Raw genomic sequence first — 19540 nt, forward strand, 5'->3', positions numbered from 1 at the left:
ATTGAGCCAGGGGTGGGTGTGGGGGAATCAAAATCATTCTAAATTGCTACCAGACAACCTTTGGGAAGGAGCAAGTTTGTAAAGGAATGCATCCATATATTAAAGTTATACAGACACATCTGGGGCATGGGAGGGGCTGTTGACTATGGCTGCAGGGTGCAAAGACTGTTTCACAGAGACTACAGTCTTCTGAGCATTTTTATGGTGTCTCTTGGGGGTACAATGGATGAATTTATCTTTAAAAATGGATATCCAGGGAGGCATTCCCTGCCTTTGGCGTACCCTTCTGAAGGTAAAGATATGCAATGAATGTTCACAAAGAAGCTCTAACAGACAGCCAGTGCTGATTCTAGAAAACGGTGCATGTTTGTCAGCTTTGCTGCCCACTGGCCACCAGCAGGCCCAGGTCTCATTGAGAGTGTGTGATGCCCCCGGTTGGCGGATGGTCACGGCTGATGCGACTTGACCACGGACAGACGGAACACAGGGAAGACGGTGGTTGGACATGTACAGGCTCCTTTTACTGCTGGTGCCATTTTTCTTTTTTAACATGCTACAGGAGGCTTTTATTAAGTTTGCAACTTGGAAAACATCATAGAATAAAAATTTAAGCAGGCAATCGGGGTGGAAGCTGTTTAGGTACAATGCGATCTTGCAACCGAACCATGGGCCGCAAAGATGAACAGAGGAGCAGAGTGGGTGGAGCGAAGAGGAGTGGGTCCTTGGATTCACCTCCCCCGTCCGTGGCAGAACTCTGTTTACCACTTCCTGAAAGTCATCTCTAATTCTAATTGCTTGTTTGCTTCCTGGCTCTCTGGGAACAGTGGAGCCGCGGGCGCCCTTTTCAGCAAACATCAAATTCCTCCGTGCAATCAGGCCCGCTGCTGCGCTGACAGGGGGCCTGCAGTGTAATTACAGATTACAGGGGGCGGTGGGGCCGCTCGGAGCCGGCACTTGAGTATCAGCTGGTGGTAATGAAAGTGGAATTGACCACCTTGACAAAGGTTCCCCTAGTCACCCTTGAATCAAGGGCCGCTCACAAATGAGTCACCCTAGTTTGATGCCATCTCATTCACTTAATTCTGCCTTTCTTCCCCCTGACTTTGGGGTCAACGCAATAAAATTGTCTCTAAGACAAAGGGTCCGTAAGTTTAGTATCTATGTTTTCTTCTACGCAATGCATTGTTTCAGGTCCTATATTTTTAGGTCTTTGATCCGTTTTGGATGGATCTTGAGTGAAATTAAGTCAGAAAAAGTTAAGAAATGTATGATTTCACTTATATGTGGGATATAAAACTGGAAGCAACACATAAACATGACAAAGAAACAAAGATTCATAGACAGCCGTATGGTGGTGACCCGAGGGAGGGGGTGGGGAACAGTAAAGGGTAAACGGGATCAACTATGTGCTGACTAAAGATGATTTGACTTAGGGTGGTGAACATACAACACAATATACAGATGATGTATATTGAAGTTGTGCACTTGAAACCTATATACTTTTATTAACCAATGTCAGTCACCCCAATAAATTAAATTTAAAAATTAAAACAACCCTGGCCAGTTTGCTTAGTTGTATATTGTTGGCCCGGTGTGTGGAAGTCCCAGGTTCAATTCCTGGTCAGGGCACACAGGAGAAGCCACCATCTGCTTCTTTACCCCTCCCCCTCCCCCTTCTCTCTCTCTTATCCTGCAGTCATGGCTGGATTGGTTTGAGCACATTAGCCCCAGGTGTTGAGAATGGCTCCTGTCCAGCCTCTACCTCAGATGCTAAAAATAGCTTGGTTGCAGCATGGCCCCAGATGGGCAGAGCATCCACCCTAGAGGGGGATTGCTGGGTGGATCCCGGTTGGGGCACATGTGGGAGTCTATCTCACTTGGAAAAAGAAGGAAATAAAGTAAAAAAAAAAAAAAAAATGAGTCACCATATAACCCATGTGATTTTGTGTGCAAATTACTCATAAATGTCCCAGGAAAGCTTAGGCGGGAGAGCACAGTCCCCTCCTGGCTCCCTGGGGACCGTTCTAAGCACGCAGGCTTGGCTCCCTTATCATGGGAGCTGGTGGCGGAACTGAGCCCAGGGCAGGAGTGGCAGGAGGAGAGAGACAGAACTCGCTGTCAGGGGAGAGGAACATATCTTCAGCCCCTCACAGTGATCCCTGTGCCTCCCAAATCAAGACCAGTGGTAGCATGTGTGTGCTGAGTGATAAGTCATCCTAAATCAAGAAACGGGCATGCCACCAAGACCGGGGCGTGGGCCCAGAGCAGCAGGGCTGTCCAGCAGGTGGCGGGGGGACTGGACACTATTCCCTTTGCAGCCCTGGTTGAGAATTCTGCTGAGAGAGGAGATGAGATAGCAAGGGTGCCCCCTCCAGGGATCCCCTAGAATGCATTTGCTACTTCATTTTTGCCTACAGCAAACACTCCGTGAGAGCCAGCATGAGCCTTGTACCATCAGTGGTTTCTACTAGTTTGTCATGTTTCAGAAAATGCTTTTGTCATCTTCACAAAGACCGTGCTATATAACCTGTGGTATAAATACATAAAATGGTGATTACAAGTCCAGGTGAGAACCTTAAAGTAAGAACAGTTCCAACCCTCTCATGGGGTCTTGTTTTCCTTTTTTCTTCCCTTCTACACCCTCCCTCCCTACCTTCCATTCTTTTTTAGCTTTGCACTTCCAACATGTGTTCTGCTGACGGCCTTGCACTAAAAATCACAGTTCGACCAATATAAAAACAAATGGTATGTGTTAAGCATTATCTTTTGAGTCAAGAGTCTGAAACCACGTTTCCTTCCCTTTAGGAGTTTAGGGTCCCCTCCGTCTTCTAGAGCAGAACATCTCTAGAATGTGTTGTGTAACATAAACATTTTTCATAAACGCAGAAGATGTTAGAGAAATATAAATAGAAAATTACCTTCAAATGCAAATATATCATCCTTATTATTGGGCAAAACTCGAGAAAAGCCAAAGTCCTTATGTGACACTTCTGCAGGAAGAGGTGACGCAGCTGCCACAAGCCATGAAGGGGAAGAGGTTGTAAACAGTAGTTGCCCGGTATTTACCCTGGCGAACATGCACTTGTGAAAGCTAACTGTTGTTTGTCTCTGTCTTTTGACTCCAGGGAGCTAGAGTACACCAGGGAAACCGTAACAGCCCATACTTTCCGAGCGCCATTCGCGGAGTGGCGTGCAGAACTTCTCTTCCGAACATTAAAGTAAAAGCAGTATGGCTATGCCGGTCTTTTAGAGTGCATTTTGCTTCTATAGCTACAAAGCCGGTGACAGAAATAGACACAATAAAACTGAGCAAAGTGCAGTTCTGAGGCTGACAGGCAATCAAAGTGATGGGTGGGTCTTAACACAGAATGGATTTGTTTACATGCCATGAATGTTTTCCCCAATGCTGGTACATGTGCTGCTTAATAATGAATCCTGATCAATTCGACCTTAAATACAGAAAATATTTCCCTCTTTATCTTCTGAATGACAGCCTGCTGAATTTAACGCATATTGATACAATCAATATGCGTTAAATTCACTCACTGTTAGAATATGATAAAATTCTAAAGATTATATTATATATATATATATAGTGTGTGTGTGTGTGTGTGTCAGACAGGAAGGGAGAGAGATGAGAAGCATCAATTCTTTGTTGTGTCTCCTTAGTTGTTCATTGATTGCTTTCTCAAATGGGCCTTGACTAGGGGCTACAGCAAAGCAAGTGACCCCTTGCTCAAGCCAGAGACCTTGAGCTCAAACTGGTGAGCTTTGCTTAAGCCAGATGAGCCTGTGCTCAAGCTGGCGACCTCAGGGTTTCGAACCTGGTTCCTCTGCATTCCAGTCCGATGCTCTATCCATTGCCCCATCGCCTGGTCAGGCTTTTGTTGTTTCTTAATGCTACCTGTGGTTTACCTGTTGATGCAACACCTGGCATTGCCAAATTTTTCCTTTGACTTTGGAAGCTCAATGATGAAAGCTTCCCTACTATGCTCTCCTCTTTGTAAAGGAGAGGAAATAAGACACAAAATAACCACAGTGCTTAGTTCAGCTTGCTGGAAAAAGAAATGTAGGTGTATTGTTGGGGTACAGAGGTTCAGTGTTTCTATTTTTATTTAATTTTGTGTGTCAGTAGTTTTATTCTGTCCTGATTCCATTAGGGCATAGTCAGAATAGATTACACCCAGATTAAAACTATGGTCAAAGCCTCTTCTCCTTTGCATATCTAGACTTCCTCAATAGGACAGAACAAAACAGAATAAATCACCACTCTCAAAGTATCACTAACAAGTTTATATCTACTTTATCTATCTATATATTATCTATATCTGCAGTGAGCTGAATATTTATACATCACTTTATGAAATATAACCAGAAAATGAGGAATATATAAAATGATAAAATGTATTGCTCTAAGAAAATAAAAATAAACATATAGTAAACTGTAATTTATATGGAATGCATTCAATTATTTATTTTAGAATAATTACCTAAATTAATGCATTCTTGTTACATAAAAACAACAAACAACAAAAATATGTGATATGGAAACCATATAAGTAAATTGTTCATCCTATCGATAAAATATTTCAAGCCTCTAATTTTGCTGGAAATTAATATCAGTGAGGTAAATCATACAATATGCTTTCCAGTGCTCTCTAATGCATTCCTCTTCCCATTCATTGAGCTCTTCGGCTCCAGAATATCTGTTTGGTTCTCTTTTCCAGTTTGTCTCTTTGGTAAAGGACTCCTTTTGTTCATTAGGTTTATTCCCTGAGCTCATCGAATTGCCTTTCTGACTTTTCTTGTACCTCACTGAGTTTCTCCATGACTATAGCTTTCAATTCTCTGTCATTTAAATCAGCCTTCTGTGACTCAGTTTGGTTTCCGGAGACTTGACATTTTCTTTCTGGGTTAGTGTCTTACCCTGTTATTCGGGGTCTTTGACCGACAGCTTCTCTGCCTGCGCATGTGAGGTAGGGGGTGAGCTGCCGTGTTGTTTAGATATCGTTCTGATTGGAACAGTTCTGCAGATTGACCACAAGAGACCTTTCCTCTGCTTTCCAGTTGACAGTGATACAGTTCAAGATTTTGTTTTTTCTGACCTTTACTGCTTGTGCCTCCTGGGTCATGGCGAGGAGCACATCATTGTGATGGTGGAAGCTGATGACTGTGTAACCAAGGTGGTGGGTCCTACTGTGCCCAAGTCACCTCAGCTGCAGGGCACCTGCCGCATGGTGGGGGACATGGTGTATGCTGGCTTATCCCTCTGCCCTTTCACTGGGCCAGTGTGGGGGCTGCACCTCAACTGCCCACCACTGCCATATCAGCTGGGGCCAAGGCAGACATCAAACTCCGTCTGAGGACCCTGTTCCCTCTCTGCCCTACCTGCGTCCACCATTCCTTACAGGGTCCCATACGCCCACCTCCAGATGTACTGGTGTGTGACGATCAAAGGAACCTTTGCTGGGTTACAGATATCCAATTTGTAACTTTAGGACATAAAAAGGGGTCTTATCACTCTATCATGACACCAATATCACTCCCCAGAATGTATCTTTAATCATGAATCCCCACTGATTAACTTCTATTAGTCTAGGTTTGAAACCATGGCAAAAAAAATATTTCTTTATAAATACACTATCTCAGTTTGCTTGTCACAATTTTTTTTTTCTGTCATAACACTTAGTGGTGCTAATATGAGCACAAGCTAAAGTATAAAAGGAAAAAAATACTTTGAGTGTCTAACTACGTTGAGGGTCCTAGTGGTCATTCCTTTACCAGATACATACGGGGTGTCTATTATGTTCAGGCCTATTGTACTCAGTAAACATTTGTCCACTGAGTGTCTTCCACTGTTTCATGAGCCTGTTTGTCTTAGCACCTGCTTTCTCCAGTCTTGGTCAGCTGTTAGCCGGCTGCCTGCAGCTGAGTATTTTTCTGAAGGATTCAGTTAGTCATTTTAGGACAAAGGGAAGGAACAGGAAAAGAACCGCCAAACCCCAGGTTTCTGCTGTTGACACCATCCATACCTGCTTCCTGTTTATTTGATTCGTCTGACAGGCCATCCCCTTGCCGGTTAACCACTTATCATTAGGAAAATGACAAAAGCAAAGTATTTACACTCATCTCATTTGGTCCCACCTTCCTCCCTGTCCCCCCACCCATGATATCTCTATGTCAGGGCTTTGGCTGAACCTTAAAATCGCTGTGAGTAGATTTATGTGGTACTTTATTCTGGAACCCGAAGTCAGCCTCCCGAATTTACATTCAATCCTGTTACGGAAATAAAGATGCAAAGAAAGAGAGCTCTGTAAAACGCACCATGAAACAGACCCCAGTATTATTCGTTATTTTTAGCTCCTGAGAACGCGTGTTGGATCATGTTTCCGTCAAGCCCGTAGGCCATATCGATGAGCTGTGAAACGAGTTTTATCCCGCGTCTGAAATGATAGCTTTAGAAAAGCCACTGTCAGTCTCAGAGCCACCGCCCTGGCCAGGGACAACTGATACGTGGAAACGGAGGACAGCCCAGCAATGCAAACATAAGGCGATTCGCAGAACTCCTGGCCCGTGCGCAGGAGGCTCACGGCGGTGCCGCGGCTCCATTTAACATCATGGTACTTGCCTTGCAAACTGTAGATCTCGCCCACGCTGTTCTGACGGGTGATGTGGTGCCAGTACGCACTCCGAGGGAGAGAGATTGATTTGGATAACGTCATTGGTTCGGTCAAGCTTGTCTGAAGCTGGAAGAGAAAGAAAACGGGTCTTTGGCTTTATTTACAATATTAAACCGAAATCTGCTTTTTTCAAAGTTGAGGGTGAAATGTGGGTGAGAGAGAAGGGGAGTTGTTACAGATCCTTGCATGAGCTTCTGTTGAAGGATAACTGTTTGTTTGTTTTTTAAGGTAAAATCATAGGCTGGAAAAACATGACATGAACTCTTGTAAGCAATTTAATCCCACTCATTAATTAAGATGGGAACAACCCTGGCCGATTGGTTCAGTGGTAGAACATCGGCTTAGTGTGTGGATGTGCCAGGTTTGATTCCTGGTCACAGCACACAGGAGAAGCGACTGTCCGCTTCTCCATCCCTCCTCCTCTCCCTTCTCTCTATCTCTATCTTTTCCCCTTCTGCAGCCGTGGCTCAGTTGGAGCAAGTTGGCCCCAGGCGCTGAGGATGTTTCCATGGCCTCTGCCTCAGGTGTTAAAATGGCTTGGTTGCTGAGCAACAAAGCAATGGCCCCAGATGGGCAGAACATTGCCCCCTCGCGGGCTTGCTGGGTGGATCCCAGTTGGGGGACATGTGGGAGTGTGTCTCTCTGCCTCCCCACTTCTCATTTAAGAAAAATTTAAAAAAAAATTAAGAGGGGAACAAAAAGAGGGTACAATTGATTCCAAGCTGGTTTCAAAGGACACATTGCCAATCAGGAGTGCTGGTCTATAGGCACAGAAATAATCAGTTGTATTTTACCAAGGAAAATGACAAAAGCAAAGTATTTACACTCATCTCATTTAGTCCCACCTTCCTCCAGGGCAGTTTATTTGTATTTCTATGACAAAGAATTACTTCCATTACTATCAGCTTTCTATGATTAATTGAATTTTAAAATAGCTTAAAAAATGCAGATGAAAGCCCCTTCTGAAACAGGGACCCCAGAATGTTGTAATACAGGACGCCATATCTTTCTGACCCATTTCTCTGGCTTATAATGTTTCCTCACAGCTCCTCCCACCCCTCCTCGAGGGCTCCGTTCTTGAAGAGCTCTTGAACCTTGGTCCTGTGATATGATCTTGTATATTAAAAAAGTGTTTTTCCTTGAGAAGCTCTGTGATAAAAAACTGTGGCATATTCTCTTACTGGAAACATAAAATTAAGGTTAGCTGAAGCGATCACACATCACAGCAGGTGCTCGGGCATATGATCAGCTCAAAGAGCACAATACTTCACATCGCATTTTCAAGAAGAGCGTTTATTTTAATTGATTCACTCCAGGTTAAAAAAACAACACCCAGAAATGATTTTATTTAATTGCTCATTTCTCTGATGCCATCCGAGCACACATTCACTTCCTCACAGACATCGGGCAGTCCTCTAATTAATGAAATCTCAAATTTCCCCTAATTGAATACTGACTATTGGCAAAACTGGGAAGTAAGACGATCAGCTCTGTACCCTGCAGCCTGAGAGGCCCGTGGGCTGGCTGCATGTGCACTTTCCTCTGAGGGGTCCCCAGCGCCATGCTGCCATACTTCTGTATGGGCTGTTACCACCCTTCACAGAAGACGTGGCCCTGAAAGTACCTGAGAGGGCGTAACAGGACCTCAGTGCCCTGTAACCAAGAGGCGTTTCTATTTTAATAGAGGCTGAAGCCAAAGGGTGTGAACCTACTGTATTTCCTCGTGTATAAGACGCACCTTAATTTGGGGGGGCTGAAGATTTGAAAAAAATATATTCCATAGAGTTATGGAACTCAAGATTTATTCATCATAAAATTCAAACAACTCCTCATCAGTGTCAAAATTCCCATCCATTAGCTTGTCCTCATCTGTGTCTGATGATGAATCACTGTCTTCAGTATTGCCTGGTCCTCAGTTCTGTCTATAGCATCTGAAATGCCACAACCACTGTATAAGACGCACCCAGTTTTTAGACCCCAAATTCTTAGAATAAAGGATGTGTCTTCTATATGGGGAAATACGGTACCTATTTGATTTTACATTTTTAGTGGTAAGGCATTTCCGGACTGTCTGTCTTGCCTCAGAAGGGCCTAACTCTGGGTATTTAAAAGTCTGTCCCTGTTGAAGGTATTGTTCTTTTTACAAAGACTGCTCCAAATGGCAACATGGTGACCAATATTTACATCTTTCCAGAATTTCAAAAGTTTCCCTCCTTGTTATGAAAATAGGCATGACAACTGTATGGCATTCCCTGGCTGGCGGGCAGGGCGTGGGCCGATGGAGCCACAGTTCTGGGTTACAATGAAGACAGTGCTTTCTAGAATCCTTGGGAGGCGTGGCCCCAGGCACTTATCTAGGTTCCAGAAGCTTGAGGGCAGGGCTCTGTGTGCTGAGCTGTGAAGGATCTTCAGACACAGGAAAGGCATCCTCCCAGGACGGTTAGGGATGGAGGCAAGGCTCATTTCATGAAATTGTCACTGGGACAAAAAACAGCGTTTCACCTTTAATGCCAATGCCTCACATGGGGTATTCACTTAATTGGACACATAAATCTTTAATTAGTGTTGGTGATGCCCATTAACAATGAATCAGTATTAATCGCACTCTACTCTTAAATCTTTATTCTAGATATATTATTATTTTTTTATTATTTAGCATATAGTCAATCATTAGTAATAAATTCATCTTCCTCAAATTGGATTAAAGCACTTTTTCTTCTGTTTCTTTTTTATTTTTATTTTCTCATTCTGGGAAGCAGAATGTTTACTAAGTCTAGTAACCATCTGTTACTTTGCAAAGCTATCACACCATTGTATTGATCCCATTCCCCCTCCCTTTTGTCATCCTCCCACCACCTCTGAGATTTGGGTTTTTATATTTATTTTAAAACTTTTATTTTTCAGTTTTCTTAAATATTGTATTTCGCTCTTGTCTTCATTAATTCCCCCTTCTGTTTTTCTTCTGTTCTTGCCCTGCTCTGTTTTTGGATTCAGTATTTTCCCTTAACATTTTTATTAGGTTATGAATGAAAGCAGTGGCTTCTCAATGTCACTGCCCACTTCCCAATGGCCTGCTAAGTAGAATAAAAAGAATTCTAAGTTACATAATTGTGGCCTCATTTCCTCTTTTACATAGAAGATTGTTTGTGTGCATTCTGTTGAGATATTGCTGTTTTGTGCATATTTTATTGACTTTCATTTAATAATATATCATGATCAGAGGACATTGCCTGAGTAGTTTCTGTATACTGAAGTTTATTTTTAATTTTTATCTAATATATGCTAATATATGGCAATTTTTATATGCCTTATAGCTACTTGAAAAGATGCACAATTAACGTAGTCTCTCTAAACACACACACCCACAATGAAATCTGTATTTCCTTTTCTATATATTTGTTTAGTTTTAAAACTTACTTCATCGGATATGAGGGAAAGTGTTAATTATTTTCAAATCACTAATTAACATGTTTCTGCCCCTTTCCTCTTGTGGACTGAAGTACTATTTCAGACATGAAAATGGAACTTTAATGGACACATAATGATTTCCAACTGTGTTAGGGTCTAATAACTTATTTTCCATTCTTTAGCTACACTTTTAAACTCTACCTGTAAAAGTTCTCCTTGTCCCAGGACCCATCCTCACCTCCACCGCTTAACCCCCACTTTTCCAAATCCACGGGTTAATGATTTCCTCTGCTTTTCTAAAAATCTCTGGGCTTATTTCTCAAGAAATGGTATTGTTCATCATCCATTAATCTCTTTTATTTCATCTGCATATGGCCTAGGACAGTGGTCCCAACCTTTTTTGGGCCATGGACCGGTTTAATGTCAGAAAATATTTTCACAGACCGGCCTTTAGGGTGGGACTGATAAATGCATAAAATAAAATTATGCGACCGGTGTAAAAACTGTGGTATTTTAAAATATAATTGTCGAACTTATGAGACAAGTGTCAAGAATGAGTCTTAAATGTAACAGAGGGAATCTGGTCATTTTTTAAAAATAAAACATTGTTCAGAATTAAATATAAATAAAACGGAAATAATGAAAGTTATTTATTCTTTCTCTGCGGACCGGTACCAAATGGCCCACGGACCGGTACCAGTCCACAGCCCGGGGGTTGGGGATCACTGGTCTAGGAGATATTCCTAGGCATTGAGAGCATGTGTATAGATAATATCTTTTCCCTATTTTCAGCTGAATTAATATTCTGTGTTTATCTTCTTTTAGTCATTATTTACCTGGCATTTGGCCCAGAAATCATTTGCATTATCTAGTTAAATCCTCATAAAATACAGTGGTACCTTGAGATATGAATTTAATTCGTTCTGTAACTGAGCTCGTAAGTCTGTCAACTTGTATATCAAACTGCCAATACTGGACCCATGCGCCAACTAGAGGCAGCTTTCTGAATCACGACTCGTATCTTGGAATTTTGCTCGGATCTCCAACAAACATGCAGACCGAGTCGCAGCCCGTACCTTAAAAAATTAGAATGTTGGTTTGTTTGTATCTCAAGGTACCACTGTACCTAGGAGGTGGGAAGGGGGTGCAGAATCTGTCTTAAAAATGAGAGGAGGCTGAGGCTTTTAGATACTCAATGACTTTTCTAAGGCCATATATACCCTGGATGCATCAAGAATAGAATCATGATTCTACTTGTACCTCTGTGGTTGTTTTTTTTGTTTTTGTTTTTGTGTTTATTTTATTTTATTTTATTTTTTACCATTGAGAGCTTCTGTGTGATGTCTTTCAAATAAAGTTGCATCATAAATAGTATTAGATGTTGCATTATTTTTGTGGAAGAACACACATTGCTGCAAATTCTTGAAAAGCCTGCATTCAACAATATGGCATCAGGGTATCTTGTTCTTAAATCTAGGCTGTCTGGTGATGGCTGTGATCAATAACCTATGGTAGCCACGACATCAAATCTGCTGTGGTATGTCCTCTAAGACATTGAAGGCAGTCTTCCCTCCATTGTTCTGAGTCACCATGCAAATCTGACTACCTGAGGCTGCCATGGTGGGAGGAAGCCCAAGCTCACCAAGTGCACAGGCCACGCAATTTAAGGTTAGAGTCGTTCTTGAGGAATCTACCAGTTCTCACCTTATCAGTAGAAAAATCAGAATCCAGAAAAGTTCAGGAAATGGCTCAAGGTAAAATCCCAACTACAGAACCTCTAGTAGCATACAGTTCTTTTGACTTGAGTTCATTGCTCTTTAGTCTTTGTTGCTACTGGGAAAAATGAGCTTCCTTCCCAATGTATTAAAATATGTGACAATCCAGTCAGACTTTGAGAGGACCTATGCTGCCCAGAGGACCTATGCTACCTGATGACTGCTGTAAGTTTTTTGAAAGTGTGAAGCGACACCTCTTCTTGCTTTGATCAAAAATTATCCAGGCAACCTTCTTGCCTTTTGCAATTTCCCTGTGCTGTTTTGAGATTGTGCCTCCCCCTGTGATAAGCATTAATGCTAATTTGTATTTACCCACAAAATTCATCTGTATAAAAATGTTAACAAATTAATTCTCCTTTTGCTCTGTATCTCCCTAATTATTGCCTAGGAAATTGAAAATCATGTTAGCACCTGAGACACAAATCTGTTCAATTGGGAGAGGAAATATTTGGCATTGATACATCAGCACTTATGAGTCACGCTCTGTGCCTGGCAGTGTGCAGACTGTTGTCATACGTCATCTCATTTAATACCCACGTGCAGATAGGCCACCTGAGCTGTACAGGCAAGGAAGAGGAGGTTCAGAGAGATAATATAATTTGTTCGTGATGACTCAGCCAGTGAGCGATGTCTCTGAGCCCTCAAAGACCATAATGTTATTCCCTCTTCCCCATAACTCACTGTAAAATAAATTATGGGATCTCTTTGGGGAACAGATAAGATGAAAATGACACCAATTGGGTCAATTCCACTGGATCAAGGCAGGAAAGCAAGTGTCTGGCTGATGCTCAAGGCAGAATGCCATGATATGTACACAGAAACCTAGCACCGGAGCTTTGCTGTCTGTTGCCGTTATCAAACATCAGTTCTACTGCTGTCTGGTCATTTGACCTTAGGCAAGATACTTACACTTTCTTTTGAGACTCAACTGTTCCTAATCTCTAATTTGGAATTAATATAATCCACCTTAAGTGTTATATATATGTTAACACAGTGTTTATTCTATCCAAAGTGTTCAGGAAGAATTGCTGCATTATTCTACAACTGCAAAGGGAGGCGGCTTAGACCAGAGGTGTCTATGTATAGAGTGGTCAAGACATGGAAATCTGTGCAGAATGAGCGATCAAGGAAAAGACGATGAAAGCAGAGGCATGCACTTGGATCTAAGTCTAAGACCTTAACAGAAGTACAAAACGCAAGAAATATGAATATGGAGAGGACGGGCAGGTGAGACACAGATTGGAGACATGCTGGTAGCAAGGTGTGTGTATGTAAGTGTGTGTGCGTGCATGCACACCCACATGCACTCATGCATGTATAATATATTCTGGGGAAAAACAGTCACAGCTTCTTCTGTGTAATGGAGTGAAATGCTTCATATTGGGTGGATGTGTCCTGTTCCCTGGCATGTCTGAGGCCTGAGGGACCTGGCAGGCACAGACGCTGTAAAGACACTACAATAAATATACACGGTTAGGAAACAGGCCAATGTGACATGTGAAATGTATGTCAGGGTAAGGAAAAAATGTGGAGCTGCTCAGGATGGAAACGGTGAACACAAGTGGAGAACATTTAGTTTTCTTTGTTCTTAGAAAAGAGCTCAGGAAACTTAAAACCCTTATAGAAGTAGACCCTCCTCCCTCGACCTGAGACCTCCAGCCAGCCAAGCTCCACACTGTTCGGATTTATGCACAAAAGCCTCGCAAGTTGGAAGGTTTGTGATCAATTGTTTTCTCACAGACTTGACTGAATTTTCAATAGGAGACATCTCCCACTTAATCTTTTATTTTATTTAAGATAAATGGAAAGGAATTAGGAGACACCTTCCTGAGTCGGCACCGGATTAACAAATAAAATGCAGTTCATGCAGCCACTTAATGGAAGCTGCTAGGTGTCATTTAAAAATAGACTGTGGAATACTATTTTCATTATACTTGAAAAAAAATTGTTATTATTGTATATTTTAAATTCTGTGTTGATCAAATTTTAAGGAACAAGAACATGATGTGAATAGAATTTTTACTATTGATATAGCACTGTTTGCACCCTCTCCCCGTTTCCCTCTTATTTGTGTATTTATACAGAAATGTGTATTTTTACTGTGTGTTTACTTAGAGACTACATTTTCTTTAGTGTTCTGAAACTAAAATAATAGTAAGTGAACTGATTCATCAAAGTCACGGGCCCACTTTAATTATTGGCTATGATAATTTGTTCTAATTGAGCTTGTGTTGGTTGATTACAATCAGTGTCTATCAGTCAGTAAAACAAAATTTCACAATTATGTGAATAGCCTTTTTCCACGGGGAACTGGTCACAGTCAATACTATTGAAGGCTCTTGTCTTATGATTAATAATTGATAATATTGAGCAATAGATTCATGACTAAAACTTTGAAGAAGGAATTAATTAGCAGCTTTTCCCACATACTAGATACTATATACCTCCTGCAATCACATATCTCACATTGAAACTTTTCCTAGAATTCCTTAACCATCTATGAACAATACCCAGAAAAGAGATTGTGGAATGTGGTACAATTTTCTGTGCACTCTCATCAGACTATTATACGTCCAGGTTCTTCAGATTATTACTATTATTATTTTTATAACTGGTGGAGATTCCTGTAAAATGTGGGTATGATGAATGCTTCTACTGAAAGGGAAGCCAAACTGCCCAGGATAGAGTGCTCTCTGCAAAGCTTTCTCATTCCTTTAAAGACTCAAAAGGAGCACATGGTACTCATGGTCCTGTTAAATAGACTTGAAAGGAGTTTAAAGATACTTTTTAGACATAGTTGGGAATAACAATTTATTGTCCTTAGAATATGTCTTACAAGTCTTATGCACTCTAAGATGCAATCAATTGAAAGACAACATTATTTTACATAGAACCATGAAAGAATAGTGTCACTAATTAAACCATTACTCACACCACACTTGAGAGATGTTCAAATGTGAAAAAAAAAACCCCCTGCATTTTGGAACTGATGCACTATAACAGTATTTCCCTGTTCATGCACTTACTTAGACAAAAATTATTTCATGGGCTGGTAGTAGTCAATACTTGGGTAAGTTTCTTGATCAAGTATAAATCTGGAAGAGCTGATTCACTGAATCTGGAGTTGCTATTTAGGTGAGTTTACATACAGTTAGCTCCATGCTTTCTCTCCTCTCTGGGGCCCTCTCTACTTTGCCTTCCACAGAGATGGATGTGGCATTAGACACATGTCTCTATGCCAATGGGGTGGATGGCAGAATAAGCTAATGCTGCTGCTTCTTTCATTTTACATTATAAATGAAAACAAGATCACATGTTTTTAAATGATTGTTATTCAAAAGAACAGGGATGATCGTTGTGAAATTAAAACAACAGAGGTGCCATTTGTTGAAATGTCTTGCTTTACTAAAATCCTCAAATATTTGAATCTCAGTATGCTCTCAGAAATAGTACCAGTTTAAAATTTATTACCATGGCTTCATTTTACCATGTATTCCCCCAAACTAAGCTCTCTTTAAAACAAGACTGGTTTGGGATTAGTAAGGAAAGAAAATTTAGAGATAACTTGAGATTGCTATCCCTTTTTCTCTCATGATAAATTTCCATTTCTCTGCTGGACAGAAGTGTGAGGAGCATGGGGGGAAGGCTGTCCTCTCGGATTGCAGAAACCATCCTCCGTGGAGGTCATTGGACTGAGGACCTCCGAAAAGTTGATATCCAAGAACCAACCAGGCTCCATTGCCATGACAATATGAACAAGCCCAGCTGGTGTTTTCGGACTCATTGATCAAAATTTTATGATGGTGATGGCTTACCCATATGATTAAATTAAGTATGAAGAACTTTTGATATTTAGAAGAGTACAAGGACATGAGATAATCTTACTCTAGGTGGTGTTAACTACATAACAGACACTGATGCCACAATGATTAATTTTGGTTGCCAATAAGCACCAGCAAATTGCAAATATGGGCTGAGAAGAAATGTGCTAGGTTCTGAAATAATTAAAAATTTGGCAGGTGTATTGTTAACCTTATTTAAGCCACTAGAAAAATGTCATATAAATTAGATGATTGTTACAAATGGTTTAAATTTAAGCCAAATCTAGAAGATTAAGTCATAGCAACCTCCTATTAATGCATCTTCAATTAATCCCATAGTTGCATTAATAAGCGTACTAATGATCAAGCTACTCAGTGTGCCCTGTGGAAGGCCAAATGTCCTGTCATCCTTATCATTTCCACTTGTTACCCTTAAGTGTTAGGAAAGCTCTTTAAGCCATATCCTAAGGAGAGAGAAAAAATTATGTACGCAGTACTGAAAAAATTAAAAATGCATTAAGAATGACATAAGGTCATTTGTTAAACTATTTTGTTTTTATATTTAAAAGTTTTTTATACTTTAAAATGTTATGTAATTGAGAAGTTTTAGAATAAAAACGACTATAACTCTAGATGGGGAAGTTTGGAGTCTTAAACTGGAATAGAATCATTGTTTTTCTAATGAGGGACCCTTCCATATTTCCCAAAGCTCCACCTGTCCTCTCTCACAGGGAAAATCTCCTGCATCTTCATACATCCTGAAGAATTAGTCAATACTCACCTCTTAAGAGTGTAGCCAATAATCATTCCATTGTTTGCTTTTCCAAGTCAGTAATACAGCTTATAATATATTTTTTTGAGCTACTTGTAAAACTTACTATTTCAGATTTTTTACTAAATCATTTCTGAGCTTGACTCTGAAACCATAGGTAGTACAGTTCCAGGACAAGATAATAGGCAAATCATTCTCAGTGAACGATAGGAGCTCCTTCTGCAAACATTTTATTATCGGCTCTGAAATCAACACACTGAAAGACATAGACATTTCAGGAAGTCAAGGATAGAGAAAAAGACAAAATAAAAAGTGGAATCCTTGCTAGTAGTTAATTAGTTTTCCTGGGCCTACATCTGAATTTCTGATTGTCCAGCTGTATATGGAGATATGCAGAACACATTGCTTCTTATTTCGTTCTCTGTGCACTCCACCCTTTCTTAGGGTGACCACGGCAACAGGTCATGCATAGACAATGCAGAATGCAGGGCTTCCTGTGAGTGGCCACAAATCACTTCTTTTCTTGTGAGCTGAATAGGGAATTTGAAAGGTGAGATTGAGTGACTGGGGTGAGCTCTGGGGGCCGGGGTGGGGGAGGGTATGGACACTGAGGTGAAGACATGGATGGACCCACATATACCTGAGGTGCATCAGACCTCAGTGACATTCATTCCCAAGCTGTTCAGATTCGGATACCCAGGAAGCAGCCTTACCCGGGCCTTCTGCTCCATCTCCAGCATTAACCTTTCATGTTGTTCAGCTATGGCCAGTGTTGCAGAATGGACCTTCTGATAGATCATTTCTCCTTCCCTTGTTTGAAAAGTAAATAGTCCTTCTCCTGTGTCACACATTCTGTGAGAACAGAGACAGGGAAGAGATAGGTCTTCATGTATTCAAGTGTGTTAATAGTTCTCCATGCAAGAGACTCTCTTGCCTTGTGTTACCCTCCTCTTTGACTTTTACAGGCATTAGTGAAGCAGATTCATCCTTGACCAAACCAACCAACCAACCAACCAGCCAGCCAACCAACCAACCAACCCACCAACTCACCAACCAACCCACCAACCCACCAACCAGCCAACCAGCCAACCAACCAACCAACCAACCAACCAACCAACCAACACACCAACCAACCCACCAACCAACACATCTTGAAATGGCACATGAGAACAGATCTAAGGGTGAAAATCTAACTATATTTGGATTTTTAGATGAAGTGTTCACAACAGCTTAAAGAAACAGGTTAAAGTGGTTTGGGTGATTGCCCAGTGCATAAAGAATAAAAACAGATAGTTATATTTTCACAGGATTTTTTACATTTGTGATATGACAGCACTGCTTCTTATAACTTGATACTCTTGAAATGGGAAGAACTTAAGAAAAACCTACAATTGCATGCACAGTGTCATGGAACCAATGAAAGACTGTAAAACTCTAGTTTATGAATTTGCATGCATAGGCTGAAGCCTTTATTTACATTGGGTAATCCTTATGTAAATCCCAGCATAGCCTAACACACAACATGGCATAGAGGAGACTCTATTTTATTTGGTTTGAATTTTGGATCTGCCACTTACCAGCAGTGTGACCTTGGGCAAGCTGAGTAACTTGCCTGTACCTTCTCCCCATATCTCTAACATTCAAAAAACAATAGTTCCCGCCTCAAGGTTCCTTATGACAATTACAAGACTTGATGTACAAAATATTTCTAGTGTTGCTTAGCACATATTAAGCGCTCAAAAATGTTAGCTATTACCATTTTCATCATAAATTATGGAACCAATCTCAGTGTCACTATAGAGAAATGGTGGCTTAATTATACTATTTTTATCTGATGGACTATTATGCAGCAATTGCTGTCATTTCTGAGAGCATATAATAATTAGAAATTTCTATTACATAAATTCAAGAGGAAAAATCGGAATATGAATTCTTTTTGCATTCTTTAATTATAATTACCTTTTTAAAACAGTTTTTGTTGGAATGCAATCAGTTACAATTAGTTAGGTAACAGGATTATAGGTAAGTTTTATCAATAAAGAGCAATCTTAAAATGGAAAATATTTTAAACTACTATTTTAAGCCAGCTCTTAAAAACACTTGGAGGCCTTGAGAAAAAAGAGCAACATGATGTTACCAGGCAGTTGTTGGATACTAACTGGATCGCTGTGTTGCTGGTTTTCAGGTAATAACATCAAAAGGTTTGTACAAAATGTTTATGAGGCCAAACTATGTCCTCCGGCACCAGAAAGATTTCAGGTGCTTCTCAATGACTCCCAGGGAGGTTTCGGTAGAAAAGAAATGTCTCGAGGCTTCCGACATTCCAGAGGCCATGACTGCCATTCCTTAGGGCTCCTGAAGGCCAGCACTTAGCTTCTGCTAAAGAGATCTTAATAAAATACACGGCATGAGATGGAAAATCTGGGGAGGGGGGAAAAGAAGAGATTTCATAAGGTGAAACCAGGGAACTTTCTTTGCTGATTCAGAGGAGGAAAGCAATCCGACAGAAGGAGCAGGAGGACAGTGACCAGTGGCAAGCCCATGTTGTTTGAGGTTGAGCTTGGTTCATTGTCATCTGAAAAGCGCTGCTTATGAGCCTTTGGAAATGAGAGAAGGAAGACACAGGTTGTTATTTCATCCCCAGCCACAGAGAGCAAAGGTCTGACACCCCCATCTACTTCCAGCCACTCGACTCCGCCCAGTGAGGGAGCTTGGAAGCTTACAGAAGAGGGTTACCTAGCCTCAGAAATAAACTGACTGTAAACTTGACCCTTTGATCAAGAAGAAGGAATTTAAACATGCTGGCATTATAAAGCAAAGGAATTTTAGGGGGGAAGAGTTCTTCCTTCAATGCAGGGTACCTGAAGCCAGGGTGAAGTAAAAATTCTTCAGAAACAAAAGAAAATAATACTGAATGGAAACTGTAATTGAAAAAAAAATAATTAAAAAAATTCTCCAGTTAAAATGGACTCATCTTGATGACTTTTGTCATTGGTATAGGAATAAACAGTTGAGATTTTTTGTTTATTCTTCCCAACATGTTTCTTCTGAGGCTGGTGGGGAACAGGGAGGGAGATGGGTTTT

General features: G+C 40.9%; 1 protein-coding gene across 3 annotated transcripts in view; it reads right to left on the reverse strand.

The window, feature by feature from the left end:
• The window catches only part of DOK6 (docking protein 6), a 253275-nt gene that overhangs the window by 56789 nt on the left and 176946 nt on the right, over window positions 1-19540 (reverse strand). For 2 of the 3 annotated variants that reach the window (XR_010747363.1, XM_066352469.1), the window contains exons 6-7: window positions 17170-17308; window positions 6629-6746 (exon numbers count right to left, since the gene is read on the reverse strand). Coding sequence is in view for 2 of the 3 variants with exons in the window: in XM_066352469.1 (XP_066208566.1) it covers window positions 6629-6746; window positions 17170-17308 (257 nt within the window). In the remaining variant the exon portion in view is untranslated. Of the gene's footprint in view, window positions 1-6628; window positions 6747-16670; window positions 16987-17169; window positions 17309-19540 lie in introns of those variants that run through there. The other variant, XM_066352470.1, reaches the window with a different exon arrangement.

This window comes from Saccopteryx leptura, chromosome 11 (assembly GCF_036850995.1).
Source record: "Saccopteryx leptura isolate mSacLep1 chromosome 11, mSacLep1_pri_phased_curated, whole genome shotgun sequence".
Classification (NCBI taxonomy): Eukaryota; Metazoa; Chordata; class Mammalia; order Chiroptera; family Emballonuridae; genus Saccopteryx; species Saccopteryx leptura.